Source organism: Podarcis liolepis, assembly GCF_965112155.1.
Source record: "Podarcis liolepis genome assembly, chromosome: 3".
In the NCBI taxonomy this organism is placed as follows: domain Eukaryota; kingdom Metazoa; phylum Chordata; class Lepidosauria; order Squamata; family Lacertidae; genus Podarcis; species Podarcis liolepis.
This window is the reverse complement of record NC_139557.1, coordinates 124853285-124874537: the sequence shown is the minus strand read 5'-3', so window position 1 is coordinate 124874537 and position 21253 is coordinate 124853285. Positions and strand designations below refer to the sequence as shown.

The 21253-nt window shown below is 56.4% G+C and overlaps 2 protein-coding genes across 3 annotated transcripts in view; both read right to left on the bottom strand.

Moving 5' to 3' along the window:
• The window catches only part of ABHD1 (abhydrolase domain containing 1), a 119966-nt gene that overhangs the window by 82500 nt on the left and 16213 nt on the right, over positions 1-21253 (bottom strand). The window lies entirely within an intron of this gene.
• EMILIN1 (elastin microfibril interfacer 1) lies at positions 1878-20454 on the bottom strand. Of its 2 annotated transcripts, none has more exons than XM_083494191.1 (8): positions 20061-20454; positions 13117-13242; positions 10418-10620; positions 7479-9464; positions 7282-7389; positions 5833-5850; positions 4161-4295; positions 1878-3070 (listed from the first exon to the last, which is right to left on the bottom strand). In XM_083494191.1, exons 1-8 carry the CDS (start codon positions 20243-20245, stop codon positions 2736-2738), a joined length of 3096 nt encoding a protein of 1031 aa, XP_083350317.1. In that variant the 5' UTR covers positions 20246-20454; the 3' UTR covers positions 1878-2735. The 2 variants fall into 2 exon arrangements, with proteins under 2 accessions (XP_083350317.1, XP_083350318.1); XM_083494192.1 differs by having other exon boundaries at positions 10418-10617; positions 20061-20453.

Sequence of the window (21253 nt, the reverse complement as noted above, 5' to 3'; positions counted from 1 at the left end):
GACACCATCATCAGAGGGTCCTGGGCAGTGTTTGAAATTCACCAGGCACATTTTGCACCTGGCTATCGGCCTCTTGTGACCCAGTGAAGATGTCCAGGCGCCAGGATGATGCCCAACGTCTCCACCACCTGGAGGTGCATCCCTGGCGGTCCGTGGTTCTTGACTGTTTTCAAACATACTCACAGCACACCCTGAAGAATTCTATCAGTTGTATTTTATCTGCACAATCAGAATGAATTCCGGAGGTTGAAAAGTCTTATCGAAAAACATGACTTTTGAGCCGTCCGGCCCCCAAATGGCAACCAGGGGCGTTTTGTTTTGGTGACTGTAACCCTGGTTTAAGTGAGAGCTGGACCATAAAGAAGACTGATCACCAAAGAATGGATGCTTTTGAATTCTGGTGCTGGAGGAGACTCTTGAGAGTCCCATGGACTGCAAGAAGATCCAACCTCTCCATTCTGAAGGAAATCAGCCCTGAGTGCTCCCTGGAAGGACAGATCCTGAAGCTGAGGCTCCAAGACTTTGGCCACCTCATGAGAAGAGAAGACTCCCTGGAAAAGACCCTGGTGTTGGGAAAGATGGAGGGCGCAAGGAGAAGGGGACGGCAGAGGACGAGATGGTGGGACATGGTTCTCAAAGCTACCAGCATGAGTTTGACCAAACTGCGGGAGGCAGTGGAAGACAGGAGGGCCTGGCCTGCTCTGGTCCAGGGGGTCACGAAGAGGCGGACACGACTCAACAACAACAACAAATCCTGGTTTAAAGAGCCATTTGGCGCCTCGCTTATCTATCCGAGTTTCTAGCAGTGGTTCTGGGCCATAAATCTCAGCCTGGGGGTCCAGCCCAACCCCAGAGGAGAACAGCCACCCATCCTTTGCTCCCTCAGCCCCTGTGAGGGAGACTCCGTGGAGCCGTGACCCACACGCAGGCTCACCCCACTGTGCCCAGAGGAAGCCACCTGCCCCTCCCTCTTCCCCTGCCCAGCCATCCCACCAGCTGCCAAAAGACGGGGCCACTTGCCCACCTCTCCTCCCTGCTGAGAAGCTGTTCTTGTGACTCCCACCCCCCACGCAAAGTCCAGCCTCATTCAGTAAAGACCTCTACCCGCCTGCAGCCAAAATACCTGAGACCTAAGCCCAGAGTGTGGCATTTGTTAATATCCCCCTCCTGCTCCGGTTGAAATTCTGACTGGGGGCTCCTGGGGGCAGCAGAGACCTGGGATGGATCTACACACAGAAAAAAAATGCTATAAATAAGTCAGAAATTAGGGTTCGTTTGTTTTTTGTTATAATCTATGTAAAATTGTGCAGAAAAGTTTTCTGCTCTACGGCGCCATCTGGTGTCACAGTGTTTTAACGCACGTATAACGTTTTTTCTTTACTAATGTAGCCGAGTCCCAGGTTTCGACTCGTGTTGCTCTGTTAAAACACCACGTGGCACAGATGGTTCCAGATGGAGGACGGTGGCAGCAGTGGCTGAGGGAGGTGGTGCCCTTTTGGGGTGCAAGGGAGACACCCACCACCGTCCCCCTTGTCCTTGGAAGCCTCTGTGCCAGTGGCTGCTGTTCATTCCAAGGCCCAACGCAGAACTGCAAAGCCTCCTTGTTATTTTTGCTCTTGGGTGTGGGGTTTATGCAATCTGGTTATCTTTCTGGTAATGAAATGCCTTTTTTCATATTACATTTGGCAGTGTGTTGTTTTGCTATGTTGTTATGAAACGGATGTTTGCATCGTTTGGCTTTGAAATGCATTCCTGCTTTCTTTGTTTAAGCGTGACATATTTTTGTGTGTGGAAAAACAGCATATAAATAAAAACAGTGAGTGAAGGAATGGTCCCCGGATGACAGAGAAAGCACAGGGCTGTGGTTGGTGCTGTTGTTTTTTTTTTAAAAAAGTTGTGTTTCTTTATTCAATAATTATATTGATAGCTGAGTTGGGCCTTTACACAGCATATACATGAAGGGTGACCCACACAGGAGACGGGGCTGGAGTGAGGCCCCTTCCTCCTCTTCCTCTTCTTCCTCCTCCTCCGCCCACCCCCTCCTCCCTCCCCCCAGTCCTGCGAAGGGGCCTCTCTTCCTCGTCTCACGTAAATGGCGGTGTTGGCTCCTTGGGGTGGGGCTCCCGTGTCTGGCCCATCCATGGCAAGCCTGGCATAACATTGGCATCTGAGCAGCTCTGCAGTGGACGTGGCGAGAAGAGGCAGCCCCAGCGGTGGCAAAGCTGTGACAGAGAGCAGAGGGGGCAAGCCGGCTGGTGGTGGAGGGCAGTGGCATGAGGAGGGAGGGGTCCTTTCTCTGGGGTACGACAGACACAGATAAATAACAAAGGGGACTTTTTCATTCCCGCTGGGCCATGGAGGCAGCTGGCATTGAGGTGGCACTTTCTGTTGGCCTGGGCAGCGGCACACCACCCCCGCCAGGCCTGGGGAGCTGAGTGGGCAGAGGGCAGAATCCTGCCTTCAGGACTCACTCGCTCCTCCCCACACTGCCTTGGGAAGAGAGAGTCTTGCAAGCTTTGTGCCGCCCCATGGGTGGCAGGGAGGCCAAGGGGCAGGGGTGCCAGCAAGAGGAGCACCTGGCGGCTGCAAGGGACGCCCTCCCTGCGGTGTTGGCCCAGAGGTGGGAGGCTTGGCTGGGGCTGCGAGAGGGCAGTGTGGAGGGGTCCTCAGCTCTCCCTTCCCAGGCTGGATGAGGCGCTGCTTCAGCCAGCCCCCTTCCCCAGCCCAGAAGCCGCCTAGACCCCCAAGTCATCCTCATAGAGCAGGGCTGCGCTGAAGACAGTCAGTGGCTCGTCCGAGGAGCGGGCCAGCCGGCCGGAGACCAGGTCCACGCAGAGAGTTTCTCCGGCCTCCATGGGGACGACGAGGGTGAAGACGGCCAACGCTCCGGTGCTGGGCTGCCTCTCGGCCACCGGCTTGTTCTCCAGGCCTTCGGGCTGGTAGCCGGCCGAGTCGCTGCGGGCGATGGCCTGGTTGGAGCGGGAGAGGACCGCCTCGATCTTCTCCCCCCGGTGGCCGGTCAGGATGGCGCTGACCAGGTAGCGGCCAGGAAACGGAGCGGTGAAGATTCCTGCGGGGGGGGGGGAGGTCCGTTACGGGTGCCTGGCATTGGTCCTCCCACCTGCCTTGCACCCCACCCCAAGCCCCCTCCCTGGCTTTGGGAGCTCTAGTTCTTCAACCCCTGAGAACATCAGATCATTAGGAAAGCCCACTGGATCCTGGCCTCTCAGAGTGTCCAACCAAATGCCCCCTCCCCACCTGTCCTGTTTTACCATCCCAGATCACAGAAGGTGATGGCAGCTTCCGTTTGGATCCCAGAACGTCCTGTTTAAGACTGATACCCTGTTGCAAGTCAGCAGAGTCACGCCAGAGCACTTGCTGGGTGTGGGAGTGTTGAGGAGAGGAAGAGAGGATATATTGATTCAATATTATCCTTCCTCACTCATGCTGGTGAGGTGGTAGCAGAGCACATTCCCCTGTTCATTGCAGGAAGCTGGGAGCAGTCAAGTACAACATTCCTTGTTTTCCTAGAGTGGACATGCGAGGGAATGTTTGGTCCAGCCAGTCGAAACTTCCTCTTCCTCCTGGCTGGAGCATCCTTCCTTTTGCATGTGATGGAAGGTGAGTGTGACCTCACCTGTCTAGGTATCAAAGGGACGAGGCATGCTGCCACTCCCCCTCTTTTTCACTTCCTTCTTCGTTGGACCAGCTTCTAGCTAGGATTGCTCTGCTAGCTCTCAGCTAGCAGAAGCACTGGGATCATTCCTCCTTATGGGATAGATCCACATGTACATATTTGTAACTAAGTCTGCTTTCAGGGATCCAACTGTGAACTGATGTAAGTAAACTTATTTTTATTGACTTTGAATAAGATTGTGGCGTCTTTATTCTTTTAAGAGGAATTCAAGGGAACTTAACAGGAACGTACAATTCAATCTGAGGCAGACCGAATTGTATAATAGTGAGAGGCTCGCACGAGCCTGCAGCCAGCTATCTGCTGTGCATGTAAAAAGGGGAATGTAACTCTAAGTTAGGAAGCATCTTAATGAACAACATATCCTCTCCTGCTACCCTGAACATTCCCACACACCTGTCTTTCTGAGGCCCTCCCACCCCAAGCCCCATCTTCTTCTTCCTGCATTTCCCAGCCCCTCACTGACCAGATTTCGGGTCGTAGGCGTCCCCGTCGTTCAGCAGCACCCGGTCGAAGGCGACGGTCCCTGTCTCCACGTGGCGGGCGGTCAGTGCTGCAGTGAAGGAGACCTTGGGCGTCGTTCCAGGTGGCCCAGGCAGGCCTGCAAGGGGACGGGGAGCGGGGGGTGGGGGTGGGGGACACAGAAAAACTTTCAGGGACTTCTCCCTTTCTCCCTGCATTGACCACCCACAAGGAACTGGCTCTCAAGACCTGGCTGGTTTCTGTGCTGGCAACTCACTCTGCATGCGCCTGCTTCCCTCATAACACCTGCTCTGTGTTTGTACGAATTCAGTCTCTTAGTGGGCACCACCTGCACTTTGGAACTCCCTGCCACTTGACGCCTTCACGGGACTCTTTTTGGCGCCGGCTTAAAACATCCTTGCTTAGACAAGCCTGCCCAGACGTTTAGGAAGTTGACGCAACCCTGTTTTTAGTCTGTTTCTATTTCAACTTTTCAGATGTCTTAAATTACTGCCGTTCATTTTCCTTTTGATAATTTTATTGTTTGTCTTTTTTGTAAGCCTATTTCATGTGATTTTCTTCTTCTTTTACAATCAAGAAATTTATAATTTTGTGAAATAAACAACTAAATAAATCAGGACACTCCCAGCCAGGCCTGTCCATCTGTCCAGCCGCTCCTCGCAGCAGGGAGCTGGGGACTCAGCCACATTAGTCAAAAAACAGCATTTTGAATGTGTTATAAACCTGCAACACCAGATGGCACTGGAGAGCAAAAAAAAATTCTAAGCGAATCTTCCATAGCGTTTCTTTCTTCCTTTTGTTTTAACAATTGAAATTCAGACTTTTATTTGTAGTGTGTGTTTTTTCTGTGTGTAGATTCACCCCAGGGGCCATTTTGCAAGCTCCTGGGGAGGGCAGCTGTGTTGCACAGCCCAGGTTCAGCCCCTGATCTCTCCAGAGGACAAAGACACCGTTCGCCTCCCTGGGGAGCTATTGCTAGGTAGCCCTGAGCTCACCCCAAGGCTCTGCCCGAAGTCCCAAGGCTCACCCCCCACCCAGACGCTGCCATGTAGCTTCTTCACAGAGGAGGGAACAGGGTATGTGGAGGCCTGGTGAGATTGTTAGGATAGAGTTCCATTTCACCTTAAAAGGGAACAGGCATGACTGTTGTGCCTCACGTGCCTGTTTACTTCCAGCACTGATCTGCCGGGAACTTCTGTATATAGTTTTTGTGTTCCTGCTGTTTTGCTGGAGACAAAGGGAAGCAGACATGTTTTCCTCTGTTCCTGAACTATGCTGAATAAAATGCTGTAATATACTGCTTACACATTTCTCTGTCCGCCTCTTCTGCTGTGAGAAGATTTACACTCTCTGCTGACAGAGATTGCACGGGTCTCTAAACGTATCTGAGGCTCGTGTCGCTGAGTGATGCTGTTCCAAGGGAGACCGGTGATTGTTTGGTTGCCGGCCAGTGGCTGGAGCCGGCTGGGGGCCTGCCTGATGTCCCCGTCTCCCCGATAGTATCCCAACAGAGATGACTGGCTGTGCTGGCTGCTGGAACCCAGTGGCACTGAGAGGACACCAGTCCCCCCCCCCAGCTGCAGTGGACAGGAGCAGCAGCACCTCCACACACCCCTGCCCCCCCTCCAGCCCCCGCATCTGTGCCCGGTCATTACCTTGTTCTCCGGGGAGACCTGCAAGAGACAAGGGAAGATGGGTGAGACTCACAGGGGACAAGGGAGAGGTGGGAGGGGTCATCCCCGTCCCACTTGTTAATTCATTAATTGCTATTATTGTTATTATATTTATTCAGATCCTGCCTTTGATCCCAGGCCAGGATTCAAGGTGGCTTGCACAAATTAAGACACAGGTAAGAGACGCAAAGTTAAAAACATATCACGGATCATTGCTAAAAAGTAATTAAACCCTAACAGAATGAAAACAAATCTCTTAAGATACAGGTAATACCGTATTGGCCCGAATATAAGCTGCACCCGAATATAAGCTGCACCTTTAAAATTGGAGGGGAGGAGGAAAAAAGAAAAAGCCCCCGAATATAAGCTGCTCCCTTCCTTGCTGCTCCTGGCTGCGTACTGTGGGGGCGGCGGGGGGGGGGGGAGTTGGGCTGCCTTGCCAGCAGCCTTTCCCCTTCCTCGCTCTCTCCCTTCCAGGCCTTGGGGAAGAAGACAGGGGACTCTGCGTGGGGCGGGCGCTGCTTTGCGGCACTCCTGGCGCTGTTTGCCCTGTGCTCTTAGCTGCATTGCGTAAGGTTGTAAATATAAGCCGTACTTTAACTTTTCATGGTTGGAATTTGGAGGAAAAGTGAGGCTTATATTTAGGCCAATAAGGTAAAAAATAGTCCAGCACTGTTACAATCCCTTTCCTTTAAAAATAAAATAAAATAGTCAGTTCCCAAATGCCTGTTGGAATAAGGGAGTCTTTAGCTGCTGGTGGAAAGACAACAAGGAGTGAGCCAGTCGACCTTCTCAAGGCAGGGAGTTCCTAAGATGCTAGGAGCCACCACCAAGAAGGCCCTCTCCTGTTTCTGCAACAAGCAGGCCTGGAGGTATTAATGAATGGATCCCCCAACCCCCTAGATACAAGACTGGGTGCTCTCCAGAAGGGAGGCTGGGGGGGGGGGTCATGTGTGGTCAACCAGGCAGGTGTGCTCACCTGAGGTGGTGGAGAAGGCCTCTGGTGGAGGGGGGACTGGGGGGTTGGCAGCTGCCACTCACGCAGCTCACAGTCTCAGACGGGGCAGAGCAACCCAGCATGGGGCAGGGAAGGGGACCCCTTCCCAGTGCAGCTCCCCCTCTGTCCAGGAGAGGGCACCAGCCCACTGCAGCACATAGAGGGTTAATTGTTCTGGGGAGACTCTTGTGGGCTTCCAAAGGCCCCGATCCCCTGGTGCTCCCAGGGCAAGGAAAGGGGGGTGTTGGGACACAATTGGCTCTGGGAAGCCAAGCAACCCCCAAATTGTAGAGTTGGAAGGGATTCCCAAAGGTCATCTAGCCCAACCCACTTCCGAGGGAGGCACAGAACCATAGGAAGGCACCCAGAGGGTCGTCTTGTTGCTCCGCTGTCAGACACCATGATACAAAAACTCAGCCTGGCCAGCTGCTCACCTGGAGGCCCCACAGAGCCGGTCCTTCCGTCCTTGCCAGGGGGCCCAGCTGGGCCTACGGGCCCCTGCTTCCCCATGGGGCCCTCCAGTCCAGGGAGCCCTGGAGGTCCTGCGGATGGAGAAGAACATTAGATGTCTAGGCAGAGACAGAGGCAAGAGGCCCCCCCCGCCCCCTCCCGTCTGCCCCAGAGTCTGTACCTGTGAAATCCTGCAGGGTGAGGCCGTGCAGCTGCCCCTGCAAGGTCTGGAGGGAGCCGTTGAGGGTGCTGAGCCGGCGGTGGATGGTGCCCAGCTGGCTGCCGTGGATCTTGTCCAGGAGGGCTCCGTGGGTCTGCAGGGTCCCGTTCACCTCCCGCAGGCAGCCCCACAGGGCCGAGACGTGCTTGTCCAGCCCCTCCTTGATCTTGCGCAGGCTCCCAGAGACGGTGTCCAGCCTCTCGCACGCCCCCTCCAGCTTGGCCAGCCTCTCCGCCAGCCCCCCGGAAGCCCGCCGGCAGTCGGAGGCCTCCACGCGCAGGGCGCCCCCAAAGCGCTCCACCTCACGCCCCAGCACCTGGAAGCGCTCCTCGCTCTCGCTGACGTGCTCCGTCACCTCCTGCTGGACCCGGTTGATCTCAGCGATGATGTGGTCCTTGGTGGTGCCCAATTCGTGGATGTCCGTCTGGTGCTTCTCCACGGTGGCCTGCAGCCCGGCCAGCGTCTCGTTCAGGGAGCTGAAGCCCAGGATGACCTCCGACAGCTCGCCCTGCAAGGACTGCAGGTGGACGCTGGAGCTGCCCCCGATCACGCTGAAGCCGTCCAGCGGCCGGGAGGCGTCCCCTGCCTCCTTGCCCAGGTCAGGGCGCCGCCCGGGAGGCTGGCAGGCGGCCTGGCAGACCTCCACCTCGGACCGCAGCTGGCTCACCTCCTCGCGCAGCTCTGCGCACTCCTGTCCGCAGGAGAGCTGCTCCAGCCCCCGGACCTCCTTCTCCAGCTCCTCCAGACGCTGGCGGGTCCGGTTGGCCTGCAGCACCAGCTCGGGGGGGCCGGCGCTGACGGAGACCACCATGCGGTTCTCCAGCTCGCCCACCTCCCCTGCCAGTCGGCTGAGGGCATCGCTGTGGGAGCCCACCAGACCCTGCAGGCTGCGCAGCTTCCCCGAGACGTCCAGCTGGTGGAGATTGCTGCCCAGGACGCGCAGCTGCCCCTCCGTGTCCAGCAGCCTCCGCTCCAGGTCGCTCAGGATGGTGCTGATCTGAGAGTCCTGGTTGCCCGCAGGGGCGCAGATCTGCGTGCAGGCGTGGGCTGTGCTGTGCACCCGCTCCAGCGCCCCCTGCTGCTGCAGGCTGCTGTCCTTCAGGGCGCCCACGTCCCTCGACAGGTTGGCCAGCGCCCGCCCCACGTGGCTCTGGAAGTCGTTCAGGCGGGAGAACACCGAGTCCAGCTGGCCCTCCGCACGGCGCAGCCGCTCATCCGCCCCTTCCAGCATGATCTGGAGGTCCCCAAAGTGCTCCTCCAGGCTGCGCTGCGTGGTGTTGACGCGGCTCTCCACCTCCGACATGCGCCGGTCCACGCTCCACGGAGGCGGCGGGGGTGTCCTGCGCCCGGCCAGATGCTCGCTGAGGGCGGAAAGGGCCTCCGTGACGGCGTCGAGGCGCCGCTCCAGCCCGCTCACCCTGCTCTCAGCCCGGGCGCAGCAATCCTCGGGCGGCTGGGAGGCCAGGCGGCTGACGTGCTGCCGGACGGTGTCCACAGCATCCCGGTTCCGCTGGTCCACGGAGGCCACCAGCTTCTCCAGAGCCCGCATGCGGTCCTGGTCTTCCTCCCGCTGCTGCCGCAGGTCGAAGATGCCCGTCACGCAGGAGGAGCAGGTTTCGTGGATGGTGCGCTCCACCTCCCGCAGGACCTCGCCGTGGACGTCTGTCCCGCCTCCCTGGGCCACCCCCTGCCCGTTCTCGTGGTTGGAGATGCGGTTGTCCAGGCGCTGCAGGTGGCGCTGGATCTCGTTGAGGGTCTCCTTCATTTCCGGGTGGGCGGCTGCGTCCGCCGGCTGCTTGCCGTTCAAGGAGGACTCGACGGCCCTGCGGACGTCCTCGGCCAGTTTGGTGTTGCTGGTCTCCATGGTGGACTGCAGGTCCTGCAGCTGTTTGCTCAGGTGCTGGACTTTCTCTTCCAGCTGCCGGACCTTCTCGGAGTCCCTGTGCCCTGGGGGAGGAGAGAGAGAGAGAAGAGAGCCACATCAGGACACCTCCACTCAGGTCTGTCACCTGGCAAAGCAGCTGCTCCACCCAGCAGGGAATCAGACCCTCTAGGCAAGGGAACTGAGCTACACTGTGCTGATCCTGAGCTGCTGGTGAGCTCCCAGCTAAGGTCTTGCAAAGATGCTTTGAGAATGTGCAGGAATGGAAACACCTGGATCAGGATAATAGAGACAAAATTGGGCTCAGCTCCACAGACCGAATTTGCTAAATGCCTCTTTCAAAGCTAACCTCCAAGGCTGAGGTTATGAGCTTAAATCTCCCAAGAGTTGGTCACCTCACATAACCAACATGCTTGAGTCTAATTAAGGCATGAAGGTGTTTAATACCATAGGGTGTCCTGCCAGGCTTATGGCTTATGGCTAATCAAACCTTTTGTTCTGCCAGTCTGTTTGTGAAGAGGTTTGAGTTGGTTGCTCCAGCTCAGACCGCATGGCTCTCACAAGCCACTCTTCAGTTCCTATGCCAATAATTTAGGAACTTTCACCAGTTTCTAACAGCTGATTTTTACTGCCTGTGCAGCTTCTCTGAAGCACATGGACCTGGCCATTTTTAACTTAACAAGTGTGGGGTCTTTTTCCTTTGCTGGGGGGAGAGGGAAACTTTGGAACTCACATTAAAGGGCATATTTTAGAGGTCTAAGAGCTGGGGTTCTCTCAGCAAAGAGTACCTGCCCCAAACTTAGAGCTCTGCTTCCAGGAATTCTTTTATATATCAATATCATTTTTCCTTGACCCAGTACATCTCGTGCCACCGGGGTTGGCATTGTGACATTGGTGACTTGGCCTGCAGTGGTGGGGACAGGTGAGGGTCCTGCCCAGTGTGTGGGTCCAGCCCCCCGCCTCATCCTCCTGGGTTGGAGTGGCAGAGCATCTTCCCCCTGGATCCTCCCCGGGGTACCTTCTCCACCAAGACCGCTGAGCGTGTTGCTGAAGCCGGAGAGGTTGGGACGGACGGGCTGAGTTCGTGGGCGGGGGGTGGTGGGCGGCACCCCACCTTCGGCGCAATCGTCACCCGAGTAGCCGGGGCAGCAGCGCCACTCCATGTCCGAGACAGTCTTGTAGGCCACCTTGTAGCGAGGGCGAACGAAGCTTCGATACCTGCTGGTTGGGAGAAATAAAAGCACTGGTATCCATACTGGGACTGGGACTGGGGGCAAGGGGTGCCCTGGGTCCCAGCCACATGCCCAGGAGCAAGTGTGTCAGATAGCTGCCAGTTAGGGATTCTTCAGCTGTGATTCCCTTCCAACTCTACAATTCTAGAAAGCATTGGAGGTTTAAAAGCAGAGCTTGAGTGGCCTTCTGCCACAGATGCTTTAGCGGTGGTGGTTCCTGCTTTGCAGGGGGTTAGGCTACATGACCTTTGGGGGTACCTTCTGTGGGATGTGACATCACAGAAAGCAGTCAAGTACAACATTTCCTGTTTGGCCAGAGTGGACCCACAGGGGGATGTTGCTCCAGCCAGGAGGACTTCCTGTCCCACCTGGTCTGGAGCATCCTCCCCCTGCGTGTGACCAGGTAGATGGGCGTGTCCCTGGGAGACCCCATAAAAGGGCTGGTCTTGATGCTGCTCTCTTGATGGTCTTTTGCTGTCTGGTGGCCCTCAGCCAGCAGCCCGTGGGCTCAATCCTCTCTTCTGTAACTACAAGCTCAAGCCTGCCTTCAGGATCATACTGTGAACTGGATGTAAATAAACTTCTTGTGACTTTTAAGAGAAGACTGTTTGTGTCTTTATTCTTTTTAAGAGCGAATAAAAGGGGAATTTACCAGGGACAATCCAACCTGGACAAGCCAGACTGGATTACTTAATGCAAGAGATTCTAATGAATCTACCAACTAGCTTCCTGCAATGTACAGGAGAATGTACTCTGCTACCAGCTCACTAGCATAAGTGAGAAAGGATGATATTAAATCAATATATCCTCTCCTACTATCCACAACATTTCCACACCTTCCAGTTCTACAGTTCTATTACTCAAGGCATATCCAAACTCCTTTTGGGGGGCCTATTCTGGCCCGTCAGTCAATTTAATCCAGGCCCCGTGGCAGTATATGTCCTGGGGTGAAATCCTAAAAAAAAACTTTAATCCTAAAAAAAGCTCAACAACTTTGGTCGGCCCTCACGCATGTTCACTTCATGTTCACATGTTCACTTTCACTCTTTGGTCTGGTCTCCATCTGTCATGAGAGACAATGGAGTATACCTCTGGGGGTGAAGTAAAATCGCTGCATTGGAAGCACTAGGATGCAAGCCTGGGCATTGTGTCTGGAGGTCCTGGGCTGCCCAAACGACAAGACCCCCCCTCTCAGCCTCACGGATGGGGGCCAAAGGAGACCACAGCAAGAGGCTGCAGGCGTTGCTGGAAAGAGGCTTACAAGACAACATCCAGCTGCCTCAGGGACTCCACCCTGGATTTCTGTAGGGTTTCCCTCCTGAGCCTTTTCTCCTCCCCAAGATATCTCACAAGGCAGTGGAGGTTTAGGATCAGAGCTTTCCTTCCCAGTAGCCCTGCCAGTACAAGAGGAAGAGTCTCTGTAGAGCTGGTCCCATTGAGAAGGTGACTGGAGTGTAGTGATCAGGAGGGATTGCTATGAGGAATTATAAAAAATACGAAGCAAGCCATTTGTGCCAGCAATGAAAGCCTTGCGTTGCCTGGGTTTGAGTCATTGACAATAATTTCTGATCAATCGATGCCTCTGCATCCCTTTCCTAGTTCTACGACTGACAGGCATGTATCAGCATTTTAAATACACAGGCCAGTTGTTCATCAGGCATCCTGGGTCATAAAAATGATAGTTAGCTTTGATGTAGTTTAATCTTCAGGTAGATCTTAAGGGCCAGGAAGAGAGTTCACAAGGAAATACTCTTTCCTTGCCATCCTTCTTTCCTTTCCTGCCTGTTTATGACCTCCAGGGTTTTGCTGAATGCATTCCTCCCCTAGTCCTGTTTTATTTACTCTCCGCTATGTCTACATGCTCAGAGTAGTCTTTACAGTTAACAGGATTTCTTCTGATCTGACTTTGTCCCCACGTGGGGTTTTTTGAAATGCTCAGAGGAAATCTGATTGGTTCTTACGAAGACTGTGCAAAAAGTTCTTTTGTGAATAAAACGACCTGGGCTGAGGGGTGGAGAGGGAATTATTATAGACACCCCTCCCAGAGTCTTACTGGTTAAGTCTCGTGTGTATTTTATTAACCAGAGTCTAATCCTTCCTTGCTTTGGGAACGCTACACTGGAGGGGCTGGACGCTCTGTCCTCCAAATCAGCACAGCAGAGGAGAAGGCCAGAGACTCCCTCTGCAGGCACTGACTGGCAGACGCACCTGCCTCTCCTGGGCTGTTGAAGGAGCGGTGAGTGGGTCTGCAGTCCTGAAGATGCCCACCAGGGGGCAGGCAACCCCCTCCCCACCCGCCTGGGCCATCTGGCTCCTGCTGGGCAGCCTCTTCCCTTGATGGGCTGGGCACGCGCCAGGCAGCAGCCACAGGCATCCGCCACTCCACCCCATCTGCCCACGGAGGCCGTGACCCCGCAGTGCCCCACCCAGGCAGCCAGCAGCAGCACGGCCCTCCGTGCCCCCCTCCAATTCTCCCCACACTCACGTGATGACGCGGGGGCACTGGAGCTGCCCCCAGACGCACGGCTGGTAATCTGGCTTGACGTAGGTGTCCACGCCATCCTCCACGACGCAGCTCACGCTGCGAGAGACCACATAAGCACACCAGTTCCTGCAGCAGAGAGAGAGAGAGACTGGTTGCAGGAGGCACTGGGAAGCCCCCCCCCCTGCCCCACACTGGTTTCAGTCCAGGCCACAGCAGCAGACCCAGAGCAAGCCCCACGCCACACCTCCACATTCCAGGAAGGCCTCTGTTGCAGGCAGACACGGAAGGCAGGGGTGAAAAGGAGCCAAGGCGCCAGAAGCCCCGGGTTCGGTGCCAAGGCTTCGCCCTCCGAGAGGTTCTCTGCACGCATGCAGAGTGTGCTCTGCTCCCAAACCCCACCCTGACCACAGAGAGCTGAAGAACAGAAGAACAGAAGCGTCGCTCTGGTGGATCAGGCCCATGGCCCACCTAGCTCAGCCTCCTCTTCTCACAGTGGCCAACCGGGTGCCCCCTTCAGCAGGATCTGAGCACAAGGGCATCACCTTCCCCCTCCTGTGGTTTCCAGGCTTTCAGAATCCTCTGGAGGCAGAGCATAGCCGTTATGCTGACACCCCCCTCCTCCATAAACATGTCTAATCCTCTTTTAAAGCCCTCCAAGTTGAGGGCCATCACTGTCTCCTGTGGGAGGGAGTTCCACAGGCTAACCCGTTTACTTCAACCCACTTGGGGTGGAAGAGCTGAGCTGCTCCTGGAGGCTTTGAGGCAAAGAACCACGAGCTCTTTTTCGGAAATCAAATTCCAGTGGCTGAGGCCAGGAGGGAAGGGAGGTCAGCCAGAGGCTGGTGCCTTGGTGGTGCTCTCTCCTGGACTAGGAAACACCTCAGCAGAGCCGCATCCTGGCCATGAAAACCCATGTCTGGTCCCTCCCTGTTCCCATGCTCAGCTAGTCTCCACACCCACCAACATTGGCATCCAGGGCTTCAGATGCGCCACCGAGCTTAGAACACCGTAGAATCATAGAATTGGAGATTTGGAAGGGACCCCCAAGGGCCATCTAGTCCAACCCCCTGCAATGCAGGAATCACAACCCTGACAGATGGACACCCAAACTTCCAAAGCCCTCAAGTGAAAAGGTACGGTAAAGGCCCCCTGGATGGTTAGGTGCAGTCAAAGGTGACTATGGGGTTGCGAGGGAGCTGGCATTTGTCCACAGACAGCTTTCCGGGTCATGTGGCCAGCAGGACTAAACTGTTTCTGGTGCAACAGGACACCCTGACAGAAACCAGCCGTTTACCTTCCCGCCGGAGCGGTACCTATTTATCTACTTGCACTGGCGTGCTTTCGAACTGCTAGGTTGGCAGGAGCTGGGACAGAGTAATGGGAGCTCACCACTGCCGCGGGAATTCGAATCACTGACCTTCTGAACAGCAAGCCCAAGAGGTTCAGTGCTTTAGACCACAGCGCCACCCACGTCCCTATTAAGGTAAAGGTAAAGGACCCCTGGACAGATAAGTCCAGTCAAAGGCGACCATGGGGTTCTGGCACTCATCTCACTTTCAGGCCGAGGGAGCCACTGTTTGTCCACAGACAGCTTTCTGGGTCATGTGGCCAGCAGCACTAAACCGCTTCTGGTGCAACGGGACACTTTGATGGAAACCAGAATGCACGGAAACGCCGTTTACCTTCCCGCCGCAGTGGTACCTATTTATCTACTTGCACTGGTGTGCTTTCGAACTGCCAGGTTGGCAGAAGCTGGGACAGAGCAACGGGAGCTCAGATTTGAACTGCCGACCTTCTGATCGGCAAGCCCAAGAGGCTCAGTGGTTTAGACCACAGCCTCAAGCAGGATGCAAGCGCAGCAACAGCTTCCCGCAACTGTGACCCTCAGCAACTAGTATTCAGAGACACCAGTGGAGAGATACCTTGGCCTTGATGTGGTCCCAGATAACCTGCTGCCCCCCTCCCTGTTTTCACCCAAGTCCTCTCCATGGGCCAGAGGAGGTGGACTAGTCCTGCCTTCCTTTCCTTCAACAAATCCCAACTCTTACCCCCCCCCCAGTTCTTTTGCATCTGAAAGGCCAAGAGCTGATTGCTGTGGCTTTTTTTGCAAATGGGCAAGAGACAATTGGGTGGGAAGGTCTGAAAAGGATCTTTCTCTCAACCTACATTTGCCATCTTCTGTTGCTTCAACACTAATTATGGAATTAGGGAACTGTAGAGTTGGAAGAGACCCCAAGGGACATCTGGCTGAAACCCCCCCCCCCTGCATTGGACAAGGACATGAGAACTGTTTCATTGTTGTTGTTTAGTCGTTTAGTCGTGTCCGCCTCTTTGTGACCCCCTGGACCAGAGCACGCCAGGCACTTCTGTCTTCCACTGCCTCCCGCAGTTTGGTCAGACTCATGTTTGTAGCTTCGAGAACACTCTCCCACCACCTCGTCCTCCGTCGTCCCCGTCTCCTTGTGCCCTCCATCTTTCCCAACATCAGGGTCTTTCCCAGGGAGCCTTCTCTTCTCATGAGGTGGCCAAAGGATTGGAGCCTCAGCTTCAGGATCTGTCCTTCCAGGGAGCACTCAGGGCTGATTTCATTCAGAATGGAGAGGTTGGATCTTCTTGCAGTCCATGGGACTCTCAAGAGTCTCCTCCAGCACCAGAATCCAAAAGCATCAATTCTTCAGCGATCAGCCTTCTTTATAGTCTAGCTCTCACTTCCATACATCACTACTTTTTAATTAAAAGGTAAAGGGACCCCTGTCCATTAGGTCCAGTCGTGGCCGACTCTGGGGTTGCGGCGCTCATCTCGCTTTATTGGCCGAGGGAGCCGGCGTGCAGCTTCCGGGTCATGTGGCCAGCATGACTAAGCCACTTTAATTAGGTGGCTCTTAATTCCCACCACACAGTGAAGTTCCTAGTTGCTGCTAGGATGAAAATAAGCGACAGTTTTTTAGAGAGCTGAAGGGAGCATGGAAGAAGGGTTGTGTCTCACGGCGCAGGACTCTCTTCCCAACATTGCCTGTGGCCAAAGAGTTCCAGGAGGTTCTGGTCTTAATTCCAAAACCTGCAAAGTCTATCTGACCACAGGCAACAGGCTCATTCTAAAGAAGATGTACCAAACACACAACAGCACGTCTCTTTCAACTTGCTAAACTCAAGCCAGACGTGGAGGCTTGGGAACCGACCAGCTGATTCATGGCAAAAAATGGCTTCTTGGTCCTGCACTCTGGATCAACCCCTCCCCGATCCCAGATTAACTCCACTCCTTCTTCTGCTTAGTGTTTTACAAAGCTCTGTCTAAATTAATTAATTAGAAAGAGAAAGGTTTTTCCTCCCTCTTTCATAACACTTGAACTCCTAGATGTTCAATGAAGCTGAAGTTTGGAAGATTCAGGACAGGCCAAATAAAGCCCTTCTTCATGCAGTACGGAGTTAGACAGTGGAACTCCCTGCCACAGGAAGCAGAGGTGGCCACCAGCTTGGATGGCTTTAAAAGAGGATTAGACAAATTCATGGAGGAGGAGAGGACTATTACTGTATTTTTCGCTCCATAAGACGCACTTTTATCCACCTCCTAAAAAGTAAGGGGAACTGTCTGTGCGTCTTATGGAGCACATGTGTGGTCCCTGGAGCTGAATTGCCCAGGGGCAAAAAGCAGATCATGCTTTTTTTTTAGAAAAAGGGAAGGGGGTGTTGAAAGGAAGCAGCTGATCGGGAGGGAAATAAGGGGGGGTAGTGATAAAGGAGGCTGCCTGGGAGGGGGGAGGTAAAAGCCCATGGATCCTCAGGATTTTTGCATCGGGTCACCCCAAATTCACCATCAGATCATATAGCATGTCCATGGCTACAGCCTACACCAAAAAAATCATGCACCCACTGTTTTGTGGGGCCGCAATGGCGCAAAAACATGGTTACAAAGCACAGGTCCACATGGATCCTCAGAATTTTTGCATTGGGCTACCCCAAACTCACCATCAAATCACTTATCTTGTCTGTGGCCACAGCATGAACCACAAAAATCATACATCCACTGTTTCATTCAGAATATTTTTTTTCTTGTTTTCCTCCTCTAAAAACTAGCTGCTTCTTATGGTCAGGCGCGTCTTATGGAGCGAAAAATACGGTAAGGGCCACCAGCCACAGTCAAAAGCAGCAGTGCTTCTGAATCCCAGTTGCTGGAAACCGCAGGAGGGGAGAATGCCTCTCTTGTGGTCAGATCCTGCTTACAGGTTCCCTACAGGCGTCTGGCTGGCCACTGTGTGAAGAGGATGCTGGCCTCGATGGCCCATTGGCCTGATGAGAAGGGTCCTGAGCGAGGGGAGGAGGGGCAAGGATGGGGCAGAGGCATCGGAGTGAAGTTCTTCAGAGAGCAGGCCCCACTGATACAGCCTGGGACTTCGCTCAGAAGGGGTTGTCCCACAGGAGCAGGGAAGGCGCCTCCAACCCTCGTTTCTCGGAGATGACCAGGATCTTGAGCAAGAGAGGATGTGGCTTCAGCTGGGAATATCCCTTTGCTTTTCTCCACGGGATGAAGGCGGCTCTTTTCTGGCAGAGGAGGCATAAAGGGGGGGGCATTGCTCCACGGTCACCCCCTCCCTCCATGCACAATTGCAGCCATTGGGGGCTGGTCCATAGGGGGAATGGGGCCCTTCCCCACCTGCCCCCCGCCAGCTCCTGCCTGCTCTTTCTTCCTGCACTTAGATATATCATCTTTTTTTCCCGAAGGAGCTCAAGATCTCTTCTCAATTAATCCCCACAACAACCCTGTGAGGAAGGCGAGGCTGAGAGAGGAAGGGACGGCCCACAAGGTCAGGTGAGCCCCGTGGCCGAAGGTCCTGGTCTGACACTCTAACCACTGCACCACAATGGCTCTCACAAGCCCTGGCCCCTCAGCGTCCTCCTCCCCCTTGTTTTGGCCCTTCTAAAAATCAGCATGGAGGAAGAGGATGGGGTCAAAGCTATGATTGGCCTCTCATTGGTCCAGGCGCTGCCCACCTGGCCTCTCCCCCTCCCGCCCCCCCCCCAGTCCCAATGGGCACCAGGCACCACCTGGTCACGGCTGGGTGCTGGCAGAATTGGGGCTGTTGCGCCCAGGAGACATTTCCTGCCTGCCTTGGTCTCCCTTGTCCAGGGACCTTTGATCAAGGAGGGGTGACCTGGCTGGGATGGGCAGCTGGGAAGAGGCCAGAGGAATTGCCTCCAGGCCTTCCGGGCTGACCCTGATCTGAGCTAACATTAAGGCTTCCCGGCAGCTGGTTAATATTTGCCGGTTTCACCTCCTCACCTCACAGGAAGTCCCCTTTCCAGCATTTTTTGCTGGGTGAGCCAGGGCTCAGCCCCAGAAGGCTTTTCGCGTGGAATAATCACAGGGGCGCCTCTGAGGGTGTGCAGAGTGCTTTTCCTGCACCGCAGCCACAACGGGAGGGGGTTTATTTCGTGGGTGGGGCAAGCCTCAACCCAGCCTGTGTCTCTGACTCTCTTTCTCCATGGGGGGGGGTGTCTCTCAGGCGCCCCCGGAGGTATCGCCCCCATCCTTTGGGGATTTCTGGAGGACGTTCCCCTCGGCTCTGCCAGACCTTTGAGCTCCGGGACAGTTCGACTTCCGTCTAGCTGCTATTTTGGTTTCAAGTCTGCGCACAACCTCCTAACATTGTTGGACTCGCTTCGTTCCTTTTAAACAATTTATACTGCTGAGCTGAAACTGTCTCGAAGCAGAGGGCAAGAAACGTGACACCAAAAAGGTAAAACTATAAAGCCAGACTTCAGTTAAAATACCTGCTGGATTTTTTGATTATTTTTTTTTAGAAGTCTTCAATAGGTGGCAGAAGTTCAACAGGGAGAGTCTGACCTCAACTGGAATACAATTCCCGATGAACACAAACCCTGCACTGGAGACATGACGGGGGTGGGGGGGTCTAGCCGTGACTCCCCTGGAGATCTCAGTGATCTGGCAGGGGAGCAAGGGATCGCGTGGTCCTCCTGGTCCTATTCCTGGCTGGTTTTATCTGTTGCTGCAGCAGCGCTGCTTGGAGGGTCTGAAGAGCTGCCTTGCATCCCGTCGCGAACCCATAATTTCGGGAGCCCCCAAACCTGCCCACGAGGAGGGGCCTGGCGAGGAGAAATCTGGGAAAGACCCTCCCCTCCCCCGCTCCTGGGTTGGTCTGGGAATCTCCCGGAGTACTAAGAAAGACCGAGGGGGGGGGGTGAAGGTGGCCTACAGAGAAGAGCCCCTCTTTGGCGGCATCCCGCCCCCTCCCTTGTTGCTTCTCCCATCTCCCCGGAGGCGATGCTGCCGCCGCCTCCCACTCCGGCTCTTGGGGTTGCAGCCTCAGACTTGCAACGTGCCCCACTTGCCCCCCGCCCCACAGACTGGCTTTCCCGACAACCCCCTTCTCCCAAGCCTGGCACCCACCCAAACCTTCGCCTCGCCTCTCCCGCAGAGTCCTTCAGGGAGTCTCACCCCCCCACCCCGCCCCGGGGCGCGCCGTCCCCTGCCCGGACTCCGAAGCAGCCACGTCCCAAGTCCCTGCGGACACGCCCCGGCCCAGCACCCGCAGCCCATCCCCCACAGCCCGGGAGGAGCCTGGCTCGGGTCGGACGGGGGGGCATGACCCCGCCCCATAGAGCCCCCCATCATCCCCTTGGCAGCACAAGGCCCTCCAGAACCCCTGGCAGGACCTGGGGGGGGGGACCTGTGTAGGATGTTCAAGAAGCCCCCAGCCCTGCTCCCTCTTCCCGCCCCCTCGAGCTGGTCCGGGACTTCCAGCCTCCAGCGCCCCTCGCTCTCTGGGCGCCTGCTTGGCATGCAGAGGAAGCCCGCGAGGGAGAGCCCTGCCCGAATTCCGAGGCGAGCGCGGCTGCCAGCCAGTGCAGGCATCGCGGGGCTGGATGCCCCCCCGCTTCTCCCTCCCTCCCTCTCTCGGTTTCTGCCCCCCTGCGCGCCGGCTTACCTGTGGCGACTGGCCACGCGCGCCCCTCCGTTGGCCGCCTGCCCGGCGCCCTGGACGTGCGCGGCGAAGGGCAGCCCGGCGCCCGTGTAGAGGCTGTAGCGGGGCGGGTAGTTCATGGTGCCCGCCGGCCCGACCAGCAGGCCCCACCAGAGGCAGAGCCACGCGGCGGCCCCGGGGCCGGCCATCCTGGTGCTCGGGGGTCCCGGCGAGGGTGGTCAGCTGCGCATGGCGGGGCCCCCCGACGCCAGCCCGGGACTCCCTCCTGGCTCTGCGCTCGCTCTGGGCTCCGGCTGGGCGCGCAAGGACAGTTTTGCAAACTTCGCACGGCTAGCGGGCTGGCTCACTCCCCCCCGACTTCCTGCCTGGCCGGCCTGGGCCCCCGTGCCCCCTTGCCGCCGCCCATCGCGGGCTTCCCCGCTCCCTCGGCCCGGGCTGGCCTCGGCTAGCCCCCCAGCTCGCCCCCCTCGCCTCGCCAGCCAGCGCCCGGCCACCGCCAGGAGGGGAGTTTCGGCCGCTCCTTCGGGCCGCCCCCTCCGCCCCGCTCCTTCCTCGCTGCGGCTGCCGACATCTGCTTCTCGTTACTGTCGGGGCCGGGAGGAGGAGGGGTGGGAGGAGGCGCGGGGAGGGGGCGGGCGCGGGCGCGGGCCGGCAGCCAGCCCGCACGGCCCCCGGGAGGACGCGCGGCGCGGCTACCGAGCGAGGTGCCTGCCACGGGGCGGCTGGCCACGGACCCACCACGCCGCGGGGGCCCCGTCGGGGCAGCCCCTCCGCCGCTGCTCCGGGGGGATTCCTGGCCCCCGTCCCACCCCAGGCGTCCCACGTCACTAGCCAGGAGAGTTGCCAGGCAGCAATCCGTCTGGACGGTCCCAAGGGGTGTGTGTCACGTCTGAGACAGGGAAGCCTTTGTTTCTTAGACCTCCCCCGGCTGGTTCCTGCCCGCCAAGATCGCTTCTGGGATCTCTTTCATCCCCATCGATCCCTCGGGGACAAGACCCCGGCCCTGAAATAACCCCCGTGCCTCCCACGCCTGTCCAGCCAGGCTCTCCAGGGACCCCAGCCCCACCAGGCGCGAAGACCACGAGGCAGGAAGGCAGGGGTCATCCCACAGGGGACCTCGGAGGCCTGCGGGAGAGGCTGACCCAGCGACCCCCTCCCCAATTCCCCAGGAAGGCCAGTCTTCTGCCTGCGAGGTG

What these genes read in the sequence shown, in the direction of transcription:
- EMILIN1 (XM_083494191.1), bottom strand. Translation starts at nt 20,245, where the DNA reads ATGGCCGGCCCCGGGGCCGCCGCGTGGCTCTGCCTCTGGTGGGGCCTG. An exon ending in CGCGTGGCCAGTCGCCACAG is followed by an intron (nt 13,243 to 20,060) that starts GTAAGCCGGCGC and finishes TCTCTGCTGCAG; the next exon opens with GAACTGGTGTGCTTATGTGG. An exon ending in CGCCTACGACCCGAAATCTG is followed by an intron (nt 3,071 to 4,160) that starts GTCAGTGAGGGG and finishes CCCCCCCCGCAG; the next exon opens with GAATCTTCACCGCTCCGTTT.